The sequence below is a fragment of the Ascidiella aspersa genome, chromosome 1 (assembly GCF_963924565.1).
Source record: "Ascidiella aspersa chromosome 1, kaAscAspe10.2, whole genome shotgun sequence".
NCBI classification, from domain to species: domain Eukaryota; kingdom Metazoa; phylum Chordata; class Ascidiacea; order Phlebobranchia; family Ascidiidae; genus Ascidiella; species Ascidiella aspersa.
The window spans coordinates 22,298,903-22,314,789 of NC_139447.1; the positions used below are offsets into that span (position 1 = coordinate 22,298,903).

Consider the following 15,887-nt stretch of genomic DNA (forward strand, 5'->3'; position numbering starts at 1 on the left):
ATTTGTGTGCTAATTAAATTAAACTTATTTAGGCACTTTTTATGCATTAGTAGTTCTAATAAAACTAATTTGTGCACTTTTCTTTGCATGTCGCTTGAATAAAATTAATTTTGACACTCTTTATTTTTTACATAAGCCCGAAAATATTAATTTTATTCACTTTTTTTAGGTGTATGTAGCTGAATTGAACTAATTTGATCACTTTTGTGTTTGTATGTAACTTTAATAAAACAAATTAGGGCACTTTTTAGCTGCATTCAAACTAATTTCGGAAAATATAGTATTCTTTGCACCATAGTATTTGACTGCTTGACAGATAGCAGTGCTAACCGCGTAAAACTAAAAACTTAACGGTGTATTAAAATTATGAATTATGCATCTCTAATAGTGGTATAGAAGTTTTACTAGTATTCCAATGACCAATTAATTAAAAAAAAAGTGTTAAGTTCATTTGTAATAGTTGCATCATTTGTAATTTTGTCAAGACAAATTTTTGTTTGGTAAAGCAAGAGCATGTTAGAGACATGTGACACACTAATTGAAGATGATACAAGTTCGTATCGAAACGTCTCAATCAAGATGCTGTCGATCTACTCGACCTTTTTGGCTTTGAAATTTATTATTAAGAGCATGTTCGTTCTTGCAATAAAATGACATATATGACTATTGCCATAGCATTTAACTAAATTTTGCTGAAAATATTCTAAAAATGTGAAAGAAGCTGTTAATTTCTACATCATGGCATGACATGCGAGCGTAGTGAGTGCGAATATTTTAGTGTACAATTGTATTTTTTTTGTTGAATTACTTTCAGTTTTTTATAACATAGCGTTTTAGTGTCATATCTTTGAAATACTGCATGCTCAATCAGCCGAAAAATGAAAAAAGGCCTTTAATATTAAAAAAAGCTTTTTCTTACAGGGAATCTGGCAACAGTCGCTAAACCAATTACAGTTTTAAAATGAGTACGAAAATTTAGAAAACCAAACAACACTAAATTCATGGTCATAGTTTTATGTTGAATGGAATATGGAGTTGATAAAATTCCAGGGCGTGCATATGCCCACCAAAAACCTTCAGGATTTAAAAATGCTCCACACACCCCTGTTCGGCGCCTATGTCTAATAAAATATAATATTCAAATATAATGCATTTATATCAATACATTGTTTTATTTTAAAGGTAATTGATATATTTATGTTGATAAAAATGGACAAGGACAAACGACCAGCATTTGGATCTCGTTTTCTGACAGAAGAAGCTAATGTATTTTCTCACAATGCTTGGGACAGTGTAGAATGGACTGCAGAACAGGAAAATGAAGCAAAACAGATTACTGAAAGTCATTCAGCGCATCCTGTTTCAGAGGAAAGAAGACATGAACTTTTAATTAATGCCGCATCAAATTGGGACACTTTTTATGATAAACATGATAATAAGTTTTTCAAAGACCGTCATTGGCTATTTACAGAATTTCCAGAATTACTGGAATTTACCAATGCGACTTCCTGTGGAAACTCAAGTCAACTTGATGGATTAAAAAATGATGAAGATACAGATTTGAATCAATCATTAGTCAAGGCATTTCCTGGAGAAAGTAAGCAATTTAAAGTGCTAGAAGTTGGCTGTGGGGCTGGGAACACAATATTTCCACTGCTTCAAGTAAATCAATCGAAAGACTTGTTTGTTTATGGTTGTGATTATTCAAAATCTGCTGTTGATGTTGTGTTAAACTACAGAGACTATGACCCCCTTCGTTGTCATGTATTTGTTCATGATATAAGTAAAGAACAACAATTTCCTTTGCCTCAAAATAGCCTTGATGTTATAGTTATGATTTTTGTTTTATCTGCACTGGAGTTCGACAAAATGAAAGCTACAATCAAACGAATTTCTCGACTTTTGAAGCCTGGTGGAATTATTTTATTTCGTGATTATGGTCGGTATGACATGGCACAATTACGGTTTAAAAAAAATCGATTAATATCAAAAAATTTTTATTCAAGAGGTGATGGTACATTGGTGTATTTCTTTACACAGTCAGAAGTAAGGGAAATTTTCACTTCAAATGGTTTCATTGAAAAACAAAATATTATAGATCGAAGACTACAAGTCAACAGGGCAAGGCAGCTTAAAATGTATAGAGTCTGGATTCAGGCCAAATTTTATAAACCAAAATAGTGTCTTTATTTTAATTAATTATATATATGTATTTTTAATAATATTTTTGTGTTTTTTAGGACGAATGGTAAAAAAAATTGTATTTATTACAAATTGCCTTTGCTATGTCGGTTGATACGTTGAATCAAGATGACCTTTGCACATTGACTAGATTTATAACAGAAAGGGGAAGGCAGTGTGGATCAGCAACTGGTGAACTTACACAGCTGCTGAATGCCATCTGTACGGCAATCAAGACCATTGCTACAAATGTTAGAAGGGCTGGTATAATGCGTTTGTAAGTCAACATATTTTAATTATCCTGTTGTCACATTAAATGTGATTGCAAGTGTAAAGTAGTTGGGGAGCTTGGTAAATTTATGGTTGTTACAAACATGCGAATAAAAAGTAAGACCCTTCCTTGTATGCTTTAATTTAGACGTTTCTCCAAAAAAATGATTTTGTCATTTTTTTTACATATTCTTATAAAAAAATATGGGGCACTTTTGTTTCGTACACAACTTAAAAAATGATTTGGGCACGTTTTTGTTCATACTGATAAGGGAAAATATTTCTTTAACCTTAACAGTTCGTACAAAACAAAAACATCTGAAAGTTAATTGATGGCCAACTTTTTTCCCTTCAAAATGGTACTTACCAGATGCATTAACAAGATTCACGCAAAGCGTTTCGTACAATATTTAAGTATACCAAACTGTGCAACTGGTGGGGTATTGTAATATAGATTTTTTAGAAGTGGATTTGTACACTAAATGCAAGTACCACTTATTCCAGGGCGTTTTGATAGCGTTGCCAAAAATCAAGGGCATCTAAAACACTCTGCACACCCAGGTCAACGCCTGTGTATATATTTTATTTTTTTGTCTATAGCTTTTGATATTTAACACTCTCGTTTCTAATTAAATTATACGAAAAATGTCTAGCTTGATTAAAACAAGTATTTGGTTTTGCTCCAATAAATGACATGAAGTTTTCACAAACCTTGAAAGAGTATTCAAAATAGGACAACCAGGTTGCAGAGGTTGCTTTATTGATTCATTGGTACACCAATGAAGAACTGTAGTGTTTTCTATTTTCATTGTTTTGTATTGGTTCATACCCTACTGTAGTGACTTTGTACCTATGTTTTGAGGTAACTCTATCTGCCAAACGATATTCTTGTATATTCAATATGTTGCCCTCTTCTTGTTTTGTTTATATCATTTTGTACTTTCTCTGTTCAAGAGAGACACCCCGTCTCTCTCTGAGGCCACATCAGACACCTCTGATCTGTCTTACTTTTCTTTAACTCAGCGACCTTCTGTAATGGAATAAGCCAAACTAACAGTATACCCACCAGCCAGTAATATTTTTGTAAGATACACTACTATGGACGAAGAGAAGAAAAGCGGCATTGGCATGAAAAATTTCGGGCAAACCAAAGTAAATTTTGCTTGGGTTGCCGGTGATGCATTCGCAAGTAACAGAAAGCACCAAAATTAAAGATTTTTTTCCAAGAGTTCTGGTTTGTTTTTTCCTCTCTGGACGTTCATTGTAACTGGCTGAGGCTTGAAGTTGTACCAAACTTTGTAAATACTGTCAAGGTTGTTAATAATTATGCAGCTAAGAGAATGGTCAAGTTAAACAAACGCTATTTACTTGGTATACATCAGTAATGATCACAGCAGCGCACTAGACAAGTCGTACAAGAACAGTGGCGACTATATCCAGACAAATATATAATACGAAAAAGTTTACATTTTATAGAACATTTTACTGTTTGTCATCATTTGTTTACAATAGAGTCACTTCATTAAGTTTTCACAAAAGGGGAATTCCCAAATCCTGATCATTTGCCTGCTAAACTTTGAGCGCGTTTGGCGATACGAAATCATGACCCCATTTCAATAATTTTATTTGTCAATCCGATTTATAAGCTCCAAACCACAGTAAAAAGTTTGATTAGCTAAATTTTTAAAAAATGTTAAAATCTTAACAAACCTAGTGTGCTGTGAAAAAACACACTTTTTTTAATTTTTTTGTAATTTAAGCAGAAATAATGTCAGAAATTATATGCATAGACACATATATGCCGTACTTTACTCATAGATTTATTATTGCGAGGAAAGGCGGAGCTAGTATTCCCTTTTAAGAAAATTTTGTACTGCATAAATATTTTTTGTATTGCGCAAGAATATTTTAAGGCTGGGTTAGCAGGGGCCCGCGGCAGATTAGTGTTTTTGTATAGCGGTGAGTGGTGAAAATTTTAGAGACGACGTTACGAAGCGCGACGTCATGAAACAAATATTCTCACAACTTTCTGTTCCCGGTTGAAGTCTGAAATGTTCAACTGCAACGAGTTTGAACACGTTCAAGGATTTGGCAACAGAGCGGTCAATTTACCAATTTAGAATATGTCATGCCTTTACCATACAATCAAGAATCGCGAACTATTTGCACATTTGCAATTATCAAGATGAATTTGTCAATTTGTAGGGTCATTGACCCCACAGTTGTACCTGCACAGAAATCATGGAAAAAATGCGGTTGTGTTAAAAATATGCATCCCTAAAATGCATTTTGGTTTCATGAATTATTGTCAAACAATCCTTACAGTGTTTAGCACTTTTCTAAACTCTTTAGCAGTGTTTTTAACATTTTTAGCTTTCGTACCCTTTAAGCTTTCATGAATTTGTTCTTGTATCCCCTGTCTACTATAGTCAACGGAAGTAAATAAAATTGTATTAATAGGAATTTAACTCACGGTATTTATTACTTACGTGTTGAATGCATGCATTAAAAACAGTCTTGAGTTCAACAATATTTACAACAAACAAACAATCAATCAATTATTTACTAATGGCTTTTAAGGGTACGCGTACCCCTGGTTAAGAACCGCTGTCAAAAGTTTTGGATTTCCTGTGGACATTTGATTCTGCGTGAGATAAAAAAACATACACAGCATGGATAAGTAATTTACCGCAAAACATGTATTACATCACAATTGCCAATGCGGATTTGATTTGTTTACTTGCTTTTAGCTACAAACATCAATGAAAAAATGGCCAATGCAAAATGCTTAAACTGTTGTGGCAAAAAAGTAAAGATATTTTAGTTTTAATTTGAGAATGATGAAGTGTGGAAAAGCAAATTTTACTTTTCAATTTGTCTGGTGTGGCTGCCCAATTGCGCAGTTGTGCACCTTAGAGGGAACACTGGGCGGAGCACCCCATTTGGCATCCATGACCACACTATATCCCCTGGCAAAATACACAAGCACCCCCTTGTTAAATATTTTCAAAATAGTTTTAATAATACTTTTTTTTTAACACACCTTCATACTGTACTGTACTTTGATGTTTATTTGTTAAACTACATAAAATAATTGCAACATTATTTTACCAGATATGGGATTGCCGGTTCCACCAATACAACTGGAGATGAGCAAAAGAAGCTAGATGTCATTTCAAACCTTATGTTTATCAACATGATCAAGTCCTCCTTTACAACTTGTCTAATGGTGTCAGAAGAAAATGAGCAAGCAATTGTTGTTGAAACAGAAAAACAGGTATATATAGTTAATTTAATTTAGAAGAGTCTTATTTGACCAACCTTGTAATGATCCTAACAAAGAAGGGAGTTTAAGCAGAAAGACAAAGTAGGGACTTTTAGCAGAAATATTTTGGAACCCCAAAAATCTTGATGACGATTGCGACTAGGAATGTTCAAAGTAGAATACCAAGGTATTCTAGAATAATAGGTTTCGAATCTAGAATAACGAATCCAGAATAGCGAATCCTAGTATATTTTTATTAAATTATTTAACCTCGATTTTGTTTGGGGAATGGATTAATCTTTTTCTACCCTACAGGGCCCACAATCACAGCAATAAATCGCCCAAACAAATTGCTAACATGTGTACATTATAATAAAAAATGTTTTACATTCTTAACAACTGTCATTTAAAGCAGTTGTGTAAACTGTAATACATGTTCACTGTTCAGGTTGTTGCCAAAACTTATATTTTTGCCAATAGTGAGTACAATGCAACACTGCACACAGAACTCTTTAGCAATTCGGTACAGTTTTTAAAAGCATTGTTGGGTCTTAGTGCTTCTTTTTTGACTAATTGATCTGTTATGCAGTCAAATAATGTACTGCAAAGAATACAAAGTTACTATTGACATAACAAATACTTGACAATTTACGCTGGGCATAACTGCATAACCTCGCTGAATATTGGCCTAAAGTTGACCTTAAGTAACCCTATAGCGCATTTTCTCGATGGCCAGCACGTGTTGCAACGTAATATTACTTTTGCAACTTAACGCATTTAGAAATTTGCGAACTATGCACCTGACTTTACACGTTGATCGCTCGCCCCAAAACGCTTAATTGACACATAATTAGTAGACAAACGTTATCGCCAGACGCGAAGTAATTGGTCGCCCGAAAAAACGCTGACACTGCACTACCGGGTTACATTAAAGCAAGCACTGTAAATTGGTCGCCGCAGCGACATACAACTTACCGCACGCGTTTGTACAATTAGGCGCAACAATCGGCGGTAAAACATTAAATTATATTGGTTCCAATTACCCGAAATAAACGACAGAATTGGATTCGATATTCTACTTTGAGCATCCCTAATTGCAACATCTGCAAACTATAAATGTTCAGATGGCATTGTCATAAGAAGAATAAGGTATTATTCTAACAAAGAGTCTGTCAAGCTGCCAGTGCAACTTATCTAGTACAACAACGGAAAATTTTAGGAGAAAGTTTAAGCATTTCAATTATAGCTAGCTCAATGATCTTGTATGAGGCTTCTTTGCTTGGTTAATGTGGCATTTTTTGCAGCAATGAGCAGCCCTCAAGACTATCCTAATAAGTGGCATTTGTTTATCGTTAGCCCTAAACGAAGTTTGACATGCGTTAGCTTCACAAAGGCATGATTGATTTTGGGAAAATTGTAAGGCATCTAACTATAAGGAACTTGTTGTTCAACAAATGTGGACTAATTTCCAAGCTCTTGATGTTTATGAAAAACTTATAAAAAGTTTAGCTTATTGAAGTTCTTATGGTTTAGAGACCTTAAGAAAAATATAGAATTAACAAAATTATTACTAAAATTGAGTCATGCTATGTATCAGCAGTGTTGCAAGCTGAGTTATCAGTGTTTACTTTAATGGACACTATCTTGACAGCATCATTTACAAGATGTGCAGCAACTTAATTGATAATTTCTATCTTGGGGCTGATTAAAACATTTTTTTATATATTTGGTGATAATAACCATGGTTGACATATTGCACTTGATTGCTCTTCATACACGTAATTAACTCCTGGTGAATGCTGAATGATACCGCTCAACTGGCGACTCATTTTGACTCAAAACACCCATCTTGTAAATATGGCAAATTTGTTGTGTAAAAAGATGGCTCTGTTTCACTGTCTGTTTTTTTGTCACAGATTATTAAAATCTGTTATGTACACATTCTAATCTAGGGAAAGTACATTGTAACTTTTGATCCTCTGGACGGATCTTCAAACATTGACTGCCTTGTCTCGATTGGAACCATTTTTGGAATTTATAAAAAGGTAAGAGCAAGGGCTGTTGCCAATGCCAAGAAAGGGGGTACTAAGGGGTACTAGACTAAATACTCCACATTACCCAGGTTCAACAAAATATTTACCAGTTATGTTGCCTTATACTTGGAATCATAAAAATGCCTATCTTTTATCAGATCAAAAGTTATGTTAAAAATCTAATGAAGCTTTGTTTTGTACAGCCACAATTAAGAGGATTCAAAACTATTGAAAACTGCATTAGGTTTACTGTTATTTTTCTAACTTTAAAAAACTGCATTCAGAAATCATTGACTTGATCATTGAAAACTAAATCATTGAAAAGTGAAAGTAGTGCTTTTTTGTAAAATATCCAAGTTTTTGACTGTTTGTACCAACTGCTTGGTTGAGATTTGTTTAATACTTATTTTAGCTATCAAGTAAAAAGAACACTTTTTATGTCGTAATTTTAATAAAAATTTAATGGTGTAATCATCCTTCAAATGAATTAAATACTTGAGCATTTAGTACCTATTAGGATATGTCATGAGTTGTAAAAAGCTGTTTATACCCAATCCGAAAACCTTAACTTTTAATACAGCCATGTTGTTATGCCACTCATGCCTATTAATAAAGGTATCATGAAACTTGATACTAGATTATGATTACATGTAAAAAAATCTACAGAAGTGCTGTGCCCGTGTAGCAGTACTTTTTAGCACTCAAGTGCAGACATTTATTTTGAACAAACCTGATCTAAATCATAATGTCAAGATTTCATTAAAATATATGTTTTTACGTTACAGACAGGTGATGGGCCACCAACTGAAAAGGATGCATTGCAGAAAGGGCGAAAAATGGTTGCTGCTGGATATGCACTATATGGAAGTGCAACTGCTATTGTTCTTGCAACAGAATTTTCTCTTGATATGTTTATGCTTGATCCGGTAACATTCATTTAAGTTATTTTAATTTTGTGTTCCGTTTAGTCATTTAATCCATATAACCAGGCTAGCAGATTCTTGCCAGCCTTCTGGTGACAAACATTTTTGGCCTAAATTCTTCGGTTTTTGGTTGCGCCCCTGAACTTAAATTATGTGTTCGCCTAAGCCCTAAGGAATGCATGAACCGTGTTTTGGTGAAAAACAAGGCTTTAATTAGTAAAGTAGACAATAAAACGTAGCGCCAAAGGCGCAACATTTTGGTGTTAAGATATTAACAAATACATAAGGGACATGTGAAGGTACGACCTGGGGTCTTGGGGTGCACATGTCTGCTTTTTTTACTCTAAAACTGTTACATAGATGAGCTGTTTTCTGGCGAACTCGTGTGCAAACATGCAGTGCAAAATTAAATGAAAAGCACGAAAAAAAAAATGATAAATTAGGTTAAATTTCCAATTTATATTGCTCGAAATAATGATATTATTCATAAAATTTCATAGAAATTGTCATTCACACTGCAACATGGCACATTGCCACATAGTATGCATATTACCTCTGGGATAGATAAAGCAAAACCAGGGCAAAATTCGCGCAAAGCGCGAAAATTATTTGCGTTTCACTATTTAAAACAACCAAAAATATACTTTAAGCCTTAGGCCTTAGGGAGAAAGCATAGCCTGGTTCCTCCCTAATATGCCGATGCGACTAAAAACACATAACAACTCTTTGATCAAAATTGTGTGCTTTTTTAAATAATAAACAACCTCTATGCCTTACACTGGCGTTTTCTCACTTAACAATGTGCTTCACACTACTGTAACCTTTTTCAAAATGGCACAACAATATTAATTTCTGACATGTGTGTAATGCGATTACAAATTTCCACTTTTCAAAAATAGGTGTGATTAAATATGTGTGTAAAGAACCGTTAGGTAGTCGCCAGCATTCTGCCATACTGCATATAACTGGACTACTTCTATTAACATTTTTCAGATGGTTGGCGAGTTTGTACTCACTGAAAAAGATCTAAAAATTAAAAAAAAAGGAAAAATTTTCAGCATCAATGAAGGATATTCCAAGTTTTGGGATCCAGCCATTAAAGAATATGTAGATAGAAAAAAGTTTCCCCAGGTATAAATTGTTGGATGTGTTAAGATTGCTTGCAAATTTGTGAAAACACTTCTTTGAAATATATCACAAATTGGACTCCGACTACACAGAAGAAATCTAAAAATAGTCAAATTTTAGGTTATTTGAAGTAGGAAGTGTATATAAATATTGTTCCGTTGTTAAGGTTTTGCTTTTTTGCTGTGGGATAATTAATTATGCGCAAAGCATATAAAAAAACAAAGAAAAATGTTTCTAAAGACATGAATAACAAAGCTAGAGACTTATTTGAAGAATTGAGTATTGCAAAATAAATGATGCTTTTGTTAATTTACAAATTATATTGTAAAACTACAGTAGAACACAATACAATAACTTTTATGTTAGGATGGTAGTTCACCTTACAATGCCCGTTACATTGGTTCTATGGTTGCTGATGTACACCGAACTCTGGTGTATGGTGGAATATTCGCTTATCCTGCTCACAGCAAAAGTCCAAATGGGAAGGTAAAATCTGTAGTTTCCACCAAAAAACATAATAATTTAAAAAGGCCATTGTTGACCAGTGGGTCACCTTTAAATTTTGCACTAACATAAAAGGCTTCGATTAAACAAAAATGAAAACTTTCCTTAAATTTGTGAAGGTGAAACACAGAGCTGTACCTTGTTAAACAGAAATATGTTTGAATAAGCCATCATTCAATTTAGCATGCAGCATATAAAATAACAAAAAATGCATAGCATTTTAGAAACTTTAACGAACGGCACATCTATTTTACCAGGGTGTATTGTACAGTGCTATTTTTTTGTGTCTTGTTTCACAATTATTTTTCAGAGGGCTTATAGGGTAGAATCTATGCACTCATAATGTTATTTTCTGTTTCTGATGCCTAGCAGGAAAAAGTAGATGTGGCCAGAATTTGAAGTCCATTTAAATGTAAATAGTGGATGACACTTTAAATTTCTGGTACTATCTTCTTAAAGTTTTTGTATATTTTCCTCCTTTTAGTTTTTGTATATTTTCCTCCTTGCCAAGTAAATTCTTTCGGAATAAATAATCAAAAAAATCCTGTTAATCAAAATCTAAAGTACTAGTTTTTGATCCACAGTTAGGAATATTTTTGTTTTGAAGTTTTTAGATTCTTCTTCACTTGTCTTTTAATAATATCATTAAAATTTTGTGCAGTTTTATGCAAATTCCCCAGGGTTACATTTTAAACAAAGCTTTCCTAAGAGATGCCCCTATTAGCGATTAGAGTTTGACATTTTTCCTAAATTTTGTCATCCAAAAGCCCTAAAATCCACCAATATCGACATTTTCCTCTTTTTAAATCCCCCCTTTGATAAGGAAGGGTTATATTTTATTTTTTAGAAGCAACTTCAAACAGGTTTTTAACAGTGAATTTCTTCTCCAAACTTAAATTTTTTCATGTACAAATCGATGCACAAAATGCATGACTTGCAAAAATTATTTATAATATTTAAGAATTATAATATGAACAAAAGTTTTCAGGACCATAAGAATATGAACGATAACAACATGTGGCCCTCATCAATCTCAAATTAATTATTGTAGGTTGGGCACGTTTATAACTTAAATTCTAGTAGGAGTGTAAAGAAAATGATAAAAATTTTGTTATATTTAAAACTGCTTAGGGCCTAACATGAATCTACAATCATTCAATGATTTCAAAGCGCCAACATGTTTCATTGTAGTTTTTACTATGTAAACAGCTAGCTGTAAATAAAGCATGCGACACTGTCCAAATTTACAAACAAGTTTAACACACCGCTTTTTAGAGTACACATGTGCGATAAAGTAGGGTTACGCATCGTCACTTTAATAACATGAGCACTGAACTTCAGAAGCGGGTTAAACGACACACTGATATAACGTGTTCCTCTGTTAAAGTAAATGTTTTTTATTTAATTTGATATATGGCGCCGTTCTAATATTTCTAAATCAACCTTTACTTGCAGCTCCGTCTTCTATATGAAGCTGCTCCAATGTCTTATATAGTGGAGAAGGCCGGTGGTAAATCAACTACCGGTGTGCTCGACGTCCTCGACGTTCAGCCAGAGTCCATTCATCAGAGAGTTCCGATATTTATTGGCTCGCCTGATGACGTCGACGAGTTTCTGGAAATCGTGCAGAAGCACCAGAAGCACATTAAAGGCTCTAATTAATTTTTTGTTTCCTAACTATCATATAGCACAATATAAGTTATTAATGCTTTGTTGTGTTTTTATAAAGCCTAATTTTTATGAACACCGTAAAATGACCACCTAAATAAAATCGCTTTCAGGGAATTAAGCCACACTAATGACGTAGGGTATGTAAAATTTAACGGAAACGAGTTCGCAATTTTAACCGGTTTGAAACTGTCTTCCAGTCAGCCCGTTGTACATTTCTCTATTAATAAAAGCACTTATAATATGCAATTCTGCTAGGTAACGTACTTTTTTGTTTGAATCAAAAGGCGTAGTTTTAGAAACCTTCGTCCAAACTGTTTTGCGGTATTATTGCTATTGTAGTATTGCTATTTCTAACTTAATATGAAAAGGACTTAGCATATTAAATGTAAAACACTTTGCGTTTGCAATGGGCTTCCTATTGAACTAAAACCCGTATAACAGATGTTTGAATTCAATCATTTTAACAGTTCTTTGAATTCAATCATTTACATATTTGTCAAAAAGAACGCGTATTTACCTTTTGGTTTCATAATTTACATGTATTTTATTCATTGCAATATTCTAATTGTAAATTAGTGCACATTTCATGTTTGTTCTATCCATAGATGTTCTTACAAACTTTTAACAGTAATTACAAAATACCTTACATAATGAGTACAAAAAATACGACAGTTAAACTTTACCATTACTTTTTTTACTGAAAACCTTTTTCTTACTGAAAACCTACAAAGGTAAGCCGAAGTGGAATTTATAATACGTAAAGTCGTATTTAATTGTAGCATTTAATGTTTTTTTTTGTATGTTATACTTGACTTTAAAGTAGTAGCAAGAATCCCGGAAGAGATTAACTTATCAACTGGCGTAGTGCACCCAAGCATTTCCGTGGAATTTAATTCTGCGTTTGTGGGTATCCTACGAGATTTAACAGTAACCTCGGTAAAACCCGAATACCTTCTTTGCATAGCATATCCGGTAGCCAAGTATAGTTACTAAAAAAATAACAAGCTTATAGACACAAAATACAATTTCTTGACGCTGAGTGGTTTTAAACCAGGAAGACCGTTGAACTTTATGTTCGACTTTGTTTTTCTTGCAGTGTTAAGTTTCAGAAAAAAAAAATATTTCGTTAAACCGGTTCATAAAGTTTCAGTGCGATAAATTCGCCTTCCCTAAACGTAAAACTATTAGTCTATCAGCGAATTAAAGTATATTAGCTCTGAATCTAATTTACTCGAATTTATACAAGATAAGCGGTTACATCAGTGCTTCTCAACCTTTTTTTACGGCATCCCAAATATTAAGCGTAAGTATGATAACTTAAGCTTTGGCGACCCAATTATTTTTTTTGTAAGCGAAATAAAAACTAACTTCTTGTAGGCGAACAAAAAATAGACATCAGCATTAGGATAAATAATTTCAAATTTTTATAATTATTATAAGACATTATTTGTATTGCTTCCTTAATTTCCTTAGGTGAAAAATTTCGATTTGAACCAATCGCAATTAGTTCATGTGACTACTGCGGTCGGCGACCCATAGGTTGAGAAGCACTGGGTTATATGATAAAACCCGTAAATAGGACCTGCTCAGTAACTGTGTTGTATTGACTGGACTCTGTTTTCAAATGACTTGGGTTGGGATTAAGTGTTTTCATTTAACATTTTTTTGCAAACTTAATTAGTTAATCTATTTTTTGTACATAAAACAATTAGCCTTTATTTTTCAATTGAGTAATTGCTAATGGTTGCCCAAGTCATAATTAGAGCAAGTCAACTTCAAGTCCAGCCCTTGTCAAAAAATAAAACTTTAAATTATGAAAAACGGCAAACTCCTCCGATTATTATGAGCAACTCAAGTAGAAAATAACATAAAAGCAGCCTATTACAAGCAAATTCTTTTATGTGCAAAGATTGGGATAAATAACGCAATTTTATAAATAATTGCTTAATTAAAACAATTTATTTTAACCCAAAGTCATTTGTGCAAATGACTTAAGTCAAGTCAAGTCATTTGCCCAAAAGACTTTAGTCAAGTCAATTCGTTTTGCCCAAAAGACTTAAGTCAAGTCAAGTCATTTAAAAACAGCGACTTAAGTCAAGTCATTGAATTAAGTCATTACAACACTGCCGAATAGTTTAATGTTTAATATTTAAATCCGTGACATGACTTAAAGATGACCTGCTCTAATAATGACTTGACTTAGGCAGTTGATGACTTCTAGGGGGCTGGACTTGTTATTTTTTTAAAAGAGTTTACCAGAAGTTATTTTACAAATGACTTGACTGATACCGTACTTACGTCATTTTAAAATGACTTGTTTACTAAACTGCGCAGTAATATCCAATTACGGTACTATGCAATGCTTTTATGTTACTTTCTTCCATATTTTATGCTTCTAATAAAAGTTAACCAATTCGAAACATGAAATTACTCGAGCCACAAAAGTTTGCATTATTTAAAGGTTTTAATACTTTCAAATATTTTGCTTAGTTTCACTTCTCTCGTCTATGCAAAATGGTTCATGTCCCTTTACGGTTTAAATAAGCGTTTATGAAAAATAAGGTTCGGTTAGATTCCCTGATTTATTCGCAAACGTAAAAATGTAGTTCGATACATAGAAGTCATTCTTAACGTCACTAGATTAATGTCGTTGTCCCAAATGCCAGAGATTACATCTGCTAAATTCCAATGTATGGTCAATGCAGCTCGAAAACCAAACGCTTCAAATACGTCATCAGTGTGAGAACCACAATGTCCATCATGATTTTCAGACGTGACACGATTCTTTAAATATAGTGCACTAACTTGTGTACTGTACACCCCTAGGCATTGCAAACAATTTCTGAAGTGATTAATCGAAAATATAATGCACGCCTCTTAAATACGGCGATAATATTAGGCCGTGGGGCCTAATGCTGTAAGGACAATTTTCCCAATTGGATTTCGTGATGCTTCTGTAAGGTCGATTCTCGTCTGTCCATGTGACTATCGAGTGCTCGCAAAATGCCGTGTAAAGGAAGCCTGTGCTTAAAATTGTTGTTTCATAATTTATTTTCTCTGTTATGCGTCCTGCTTCCGTATTCTACACAGGGAGTCAAACCGTTTGACTTTTCCGGTTCAAGTTCGGTTCGGTTTCAAGCAAATAAAAAGTTCCGGTTGAGCTCCGATTCGACCGTCGTTATTTCAAAACCGGTTCATAAAGTTCCGGTTCGGATACAATATAAGTTGCTTTAAATCTCAAAATGTGGTCTAAAGCGGTTGGTGCTTTATTGCGTAGCTGCGACATGGTTAAGTCAAGGTAAAGGGGTAGCAAAAGCTCAAACACGCGTTTATAAATGTACAATTGCGAAATAGGAAAAAGGCGATCTGCACGCTTTGATGAACGTGGATGCACATCGGTAGGTTCGCTACAGTACCCCCCTCCAGAAGCGGGCATGTGTGAAGTTCCGTAGGTTGCAGGGAAGTTCGTCGGGTTGCTTCGTTAGTCACTTTTGAGAACATTGGCCATGGTCAAGCGACTAAATGCATGTGGGCGAGTTCAATTCGCTCTCAACTACGCCACGTCGGTGACGTAGTGAATATTGCGGGTTGCATCGACGGCGAAAATAGTTGGCGAGCTTGCATAGGCGGTCTTGGGAACGGATCCTTTGAAGGGTTTGTGCGACGTTCGAGACGAGCGAGGAAGAGCTAGTACCAAACGCAGGTAGGCTAGCTTCCATAAGCGGTCTTAAGAACGGAACCCTGTGGATTGGTGCGACGTTCAAGACGAGCGTGAAAGCAGCAGCTTTCTTCAGCGGCCTTGCCAATCGAATATCCTCCGGCATGTGTTGTAGCCACCAGGGACGAGTGTGCCAACGAGAAACCGTCTCGAGCAGAGCGGGCATCTACTCTCGTGAAACAGGTGTTTCTGTT

At 34.3% G+C, this 15,887-nt stretch overlaps 2 protein-coding genes across 2 annotated transcripts; both read left to right on the top strand.

The window, feature by feature from the left end:
• Nucleotides 1–1,101: 1,101 nt before the first annotated feature.
• On the top strand, nucleotides 1,102–2,240 carry LOC146168290 (tRNA N(3)-cytidine methyltransferase METTL2-like). Its single transcript, XM_083390843.1, has one exon. It carries the CDS (start codon nucleotides 1,198–1,200, stop codon nucleotides 2,179–2,181), a length of 984 nt encoding a protein of 327 aa, XP_083246969.1. The 5' UTR covers nucleotides 1,102–1,197; the 3' UTR covers nucleotides 2,182–2,240.
• A 4-nt stretch (nucleotides 2,241–2,244) lies between these two features.
• On the top strand, nucleotides 2,245–12,626 carry LOC146168291 (fructose-1,6-bisphosphatase isozyme 2-like). The gene is made up of 7 exons (XM_083390842.1): nucleotides 2,245–2,458; nucleotides 5,566–5,728; nucleotides 7,669–7,761; nucleotides 8,535–8,675; nucleotides 9,666–9,803; nucleotides 10,167–10,286; nucleotides 11,760–12,626. Exons 1-7 carry the CDS (start codon nucleotides 2,286–2,288, stop codon nucleotides 11,964–11,966), a joined length of 1,035 nt encoding a protein of 344 aa, XP_083246968.1. The 5' UTR covers nucleotides 2,245–2,285; the 3' UTR covers nucleotides 11,967–12,626.
• Nucleotides 12,627–15,887: the final 3,261 nt, after the last annotated feature.